This window comes from Elephantulus edwardii, unplaced genomic scaffold (genome assembly GCF_000299155.1).
Source record: "Elephantulus edwardii isolate Elephantulus edwardi_28Jun2011 unplaced genomic scaffold, EleEdw1.0 scaffold00069, whole genome shotgun sequence".
NCBI lineage: Eukaryota > Metazoa > Chordata > Mammalia > Macroscelidea > Macroscelididae > Elephantulus > Elephantulus edwardii.
Window position 1 is genome coordinate 9,671,086 of NW_006399819.1, and position 5,748 is coordinate 9,676,833.

At 38.1% G+C, this 5,748-nt stretch overlaps 1 protein-coding gene across 1 annotated transcript in view; it reads right to left on the bottom strand.

Annotated features, from left to right (window-relative positions):
- IFI44L (interferon-induced protein 44-like) overlaps positions 1-2,941 on the bottom strand; it is a 31,327-nt gene extending 28,386 nt beyond the window's left edge. The window contains 2 exon segments of the mRNA XM_006888609.1: positions 2,455-2,592; positions 2,701-2,941. Coding sequence (XP_006888671.1) covers positions 2,455-2,592; positions 2,701-2,941 — 379 coding nt within the window.
- Between the last annotated feature and the right edge of the window lie 2,807 nt (positions 2,942-5,748).

A 5,748-nucleotide genomic window follows, 5' to 3' on the forward strand; every position in this document is an offset into this window, starting at 1 on the left:
CTGGAGAAGAGTATTGAATGTGCCATGGACCGCTAAGAAAACGAACATGTTCAACCTGGAAAGGGTTAAACCAGGCTGCTCGTTGAAGGCAAGGATTCTGAGGCTTTGTCTGACATTCTTTGGACATGCTGTAAGGAGGGACCAGTCCTTGGAGAAAGACATTATTCTTAGAAGGGTGGAGGGACAGCACAAGAAGGGAAGACCCTCTATAAGATGGATTAATTCAGTGACTAGAGTAATTGGGATGGGTCTGTCGGAGAGTGAGATTGGCACAGGACAGAGCAAGGCTTAAGGCTGTTGTACATAGGGTCGCTTTGAGTCGCAAACGACTCAACAGCACATAAAAACAACAACAACCTCTTAACCAAGACATTGCATCTTATTGGATAAACTGTTCAGAGTAGCCAACATAACCAGAAGAGGAAAGAAAGTGATCATCTCTGCATATCAGCTTGTTCTGAACTCTCTCATCTTTATGCCTATTTTGATGCAAAGCTCTTTTTCTTTTTCTTCTCTGTCTCCCTTTCACTTTCATTTTCCAGGGCTAATCCACTTATTATGCTAAAAACTGTCTTATCCAGGAAATGAACTTCATAAACTTTGTTCTTCTTGTTGTTGTTATGTACTATCAAGTCTCCTTCAACTCATAGCAACCCTATATACAACAGCTCCAAACTTCGCTCTAACCAGCACCAATGTCATCATCTCTGATACACCTATCCTCATTACTGCAGTCATAGAATCAATGCATCTCATCCAGGGTCGTCTTCTCTTGCACTGAGTTTCCACCCTTCCAAGAATGATGTCCCTGTCCAAGGACCGATCCCCCTTTGCAACATGCCCAAAATATGTCAGCTTCAAAATATGGAGCATCAAAATCCTTGTGTCTAAGGAGCAGTCTTGTTATACCCTCTCCAAGACGTACCTACTTATTCTCTTTTCAAGATATGCTTTATTCAGTACTCTTCTCCAAGACCACAACTCAAAAAGAAATTGTTTCTTCTGTCATCTTTAGTCATTGTTCAGCTCTCTGATGCATAGTAAATTTGTAAAGACCACAGCATGGATGAAATGCACCTTAGTCCCTAGATTGACATCATTGCTCTTCAGTACTCTGGAGAGGTCCATGACAGCAGATTTTCCCAATGCAATTTGTCTTTTGATTTTCTGGCTGCTGGTACCAAGAGTGTTGATTGTAAAGCCAAGCAAGCTGAAGCTGTTAACAATCTCGATCTCTTTTCCATCTATCATGATGTTGCCAATTGGCCCTGTGGTGAGAATCTTTGTTTTCTTGACAGTGAGCTTTCAATCCATGTTGAAGGCTGCAGTCATTCACTTTTTGTAACAAATTTCTCAGGTCCTCCTCATAAGCAAGCAAGGTTGTATCATCTACATAAAGCAGGTTGTTGATGATTCTTCTTCCAAGCCTGATGCCACATTCCTCTTCATAGAATTCAGACTCCCAGATGATCTATTCAATATATGTATAGATTGGAAAGATGTGGAGATAGGATGCATCCCTGTCATACACCTTTCCTGATTTTGAACCATACAGTGTTTCCTTCAGACAATCAAGTGTTCTGAGCTTCCCCTTCTTCTCAGAGTTAGCCACAGTTTATTGTGATCCATACAGTCAATAGTCAATTAAACACAGATATTCCTCTGGTACTCTCTGCTTTCAGCTAAGATTAATCTCATATTGGCTATAATGTTCCTAGTGTTATGGCCTCTCTAAACTCAGCCTGCACATCTAGTAGCTCTCTGATGATGTTCTTGCTCCAGTCGTTTTTGGATAATTTTAACAGAATCTTGCTTGCATGTGATATTAATAGATACAGTGTGATAATTTCCACAGTCTGTCAGATCACCTTTTATTGGAATAGGAATAAATACATATCTCTTCCAGTCAGTTGGCCAGTGTTCTTCAGACTTCTTTGCACAACCTCATAAGCATGTCCAGGACAGCATCTATTTGTTAAAATTTGTCTATTAGTGTGCCATCAATTCCTGGGGCCTTGTTTTTGCCAATTCCTTCAGAGCAACTTGAATTTCTTCCTTTATCACAATAGACTCTTGATCATATGTTGTTTCATGAAATTTTTCTGTGTCAACCAATTATTTTTGGTATAGTGACTCTGTGTTTTCCTTCCTTTTTTTTAATGCTTCCTGGATCATTCAGCATTCTATCCACAACTTCCTTAAGTATTGCAACTCGAGGCTTGGACTTGTTCTTTGTTTCTTTCAGCTTAAGAAATGTTGAGTGTGATGTCCATTTTTATTTTCTAACTTCAGCTCTTTGCACATTTCAGTTTTATTCTGAAGGTTAGAAAAAGAGCATCAACTAATAAACTATTAGATTGATCCTCTCATTTTTCCCCTTGTTCTTATAAGTCTTTTAATACTCAGCTAATACAAAGACTGAAAGCAAAAGATCAAATTACCAATTTAACCTACCTTCAGTTCGAAAAACTTCACATTCACATTTGTAGTTATAATTTAAAGGTTTAAACTGATTCATATTCAACTTATATTCTACGTAGAATGAGTCATTGTATGACAGTAAGTGGAAAAACAAAAATTCATCTGAATAAACTTTAAGGCAATTTTCAGTAATTTTAGGTGGCTTGTTAAAAGCAAAAGTTGGAATTTAGGTAGTTTTCTTGGTTGTCCTTTTCCATGAAAAATAGAAGGAGGAATTTGAGTTTTCAGATTCTTCGTAGTTTTCAGGATAATGCCCACATATAAAGACTCCATGAATCATATTGTAATAATTATCATAAATTAGAGTAACAGTGGATCCCTGATGAGAACATTTCTCAAGCATATTTTTAATGTTATGTCCATGAACATTAGACTTGTAAAGAAGACTCAAGGAAGTATATCCAAGTAGCTGTTGCAGATTCTTTTCCTCCATCCATGTCAAATCAGTTGTCACTGCCATTGTTCTGTACCTAACGGAAAATAATTATAGATTAAGAACTAGTAAAGTATTTTTTTTCAATTACTGAAAAAAATAATAAAATTACCAGTTGAGCATTCCACACATGTACATGTATTTACTGACACTGGTTGCATTATCATGTAAACATAAAATATCTTCTGCTACATTTTCCATTACCATAAATAGAAACTCTTAAACAGTGATCTCCCACTTCCTCTTATACCTGCTAATCATTAATAAACATTGATCTTCTGTGTTTAACTCGTGAAGATATTTCATATAAGTAAGATGAGGCTCAATGTCAAGAAGACAAAGATTCTCACCACTAGGCCAATTGGCAGCATCAGGATGGATGGTGAAGAGATTGAGATTGCTCACAGCTTCAGTTTGCTTGGCTCCACGGTCAACACTCTTGGCACCAGTAGCCAGGAAATTTAAAGACGTATTGCCACAGAAAAGTCTGCTATTTGGGACCTCTCCAAAGTACTGAAGATCAATGGTGTCTCTCTGGAGACCAAGGTGCACCTGATACAGGCCATGGTCTTTGCTATCACTTGTTATACGTCAGAGAGTTGGACAATGATGAGGGAGGGTAGAAGGAGAATTGATGCCTTTGAGCTGTGGTGCTGGAGAAGAGTATTGACGGTACCATGACTGCTAGGAAAACAAACAGATTAATCCTGGAAAGGGTTAAACCAGGCAGCTCTTGGAGGCAAGGATTCTGAGGCTCCATGTAACATACTTTGGACATGTTGTAAGGAGGGACTGGTCCTTGGAGAAGGACATCATGCTTGGTAGGGTGGAGGAACAGTGCAGGAGGGGAAGACCCTCTATGAGGTGGATTGATTCAGTGACTGGGATAATTGGGATGGGTGTGTCAGAGATAGTGAGATTGGCACAGGACAGAGCAGAGTTTAGGGCTGTTGTACATAAGGTCGCTGTGAGTCACAAGGGACTCGACGGCACATAACAACAACAACAAGATCATACAATACCTTTCAGTTTGTGATTGTCTTACTTCATTCAGTATGTTTCCAAGATTCATCCATTACTTAATTTTCCTATTTAGCTAAATGTCTGTCATATTGTGCTTCCCCGTTCAAATGTCAATGGACATCTAGAGTGTTTCTACTTTTTAAATATTCTTTGTAATGGTAAAATGGACATTGATGTTCATGTATCTGTATTACTGCTTTCAAGATTAAGTGAGATATCTGGGTCATACAGTAGCTCTATGTTTAAATTTTTAAGAAATTGCCTAAGAATTTTCCACAGAAGCTGTATCATTTTGTATTTCTACTAGCAATGAAAAAATATTCCAGATTACCTACTTGACAACATTTTCATTGTTTATTTTTTAAAGAAAACACTTCGTTATCCTAAAGAAAGTCCAGATGACACCACATTGCTTGCCAAAACTGAGGAAGATCTGAAGAATTTGTCGTAGAAAGTCAAGAATTATAGTTTTCAATATGGATTGAAGATCAACATCAGGAAGACAAAGATGCCTTTTGAGTTGTGGTACTGGGGAAGAGTACTGGACATACAATAGACCACCAGGAGAACAAAGTAAGCTTCTCATTGGAGGCAAGGATTTTGAAGCTCTGTCATATATAATTTGGAATGTGGTCAGGAGGGACCAGTCCTTGGAGAAGGACATAATGCTTGAAAAGGCAGAGGGACAGCGCAGCAGAGAAAGACCTCAAATAAGATGAATTGACATAGTGACTGAGGTAATGGAGATAGGTGTGTCAGAGTCAGTGAGATTGGCTCAGGATTGGGCAGGGGTCAGGGCTATTGTCCATAGGGTTACTATGAGTCTCTGGTGACTCGATGGCACATAACAACAGCAAATAATAGCAGATGCACTGTACTAGGCTACATTTTTTTCTATATTCCAGTCATGCATGTTTGTTTGTTATATCAGTAAATTTCATTCTTTAACAGTTTGCTTTTGGACAACAATTATCCACCATTTTTCTGTATTGTGGTGACTTTGTGTTGCTGAGATACTGTAAGATATGCCACTGATATTTCAAATATCATTAGGGTCACCATAGTGGACAAATTTCAATGGCACTTGCAGACTGAGATAGTCTAAGATGCAGGACTGGCCATGTATTTTTGAAAGAGTAGGCTTCTGAAAATCCTATTAATAACAAGAATATTGTTGTATATAGTGTCAAAGGATGAAAATTGGAAAGTATTCAATAAATTAGGAAAATATGGAATTTGGAATGTGCAAGGCATGAATCTGGTGTGATTAGAATTTGTAAAAAATTAAATTAGATTCATAAAGATTGACATGTTAGGCATCAGTGAGCTGAGATGGACTGATATTAGTCCTTCAGATCAGACAGTCTTATAATCTATTATGGCAAGAATGAAAATTTGAAGAGGAATAGGGTTGCATTTATTTGGGGAAATAAAAATTCAAGCTCTCTGCTGGCCTAGTGGCAAGAAGCTGAGCGGCAATCCTGAAGGCACATTTTTCAAGGCCACCAGCTGCTCCACAGGAGACAGATGGGCAGTCTCCTCCCATGTAATTAATTGCCTCTGAAAACCTGCTGGAGGGTCAGCTATGGATGGGTTCTGACTCTGACTTTATGGTATAGAGCCATAACATCCTGAAATACAATGCTGTGAATACTATCCATAATACACATGCAAGAAAAACTTGGAAATACAAATATTATTCAAATATCAGAACAACCACTAAAGCTAAAGATGAAGACATTTCTAATTTCTACCAAATTTTCAGTCTGAAAGTGATTAAACATGAAGTAAAGATGATTAATAATAGGCCC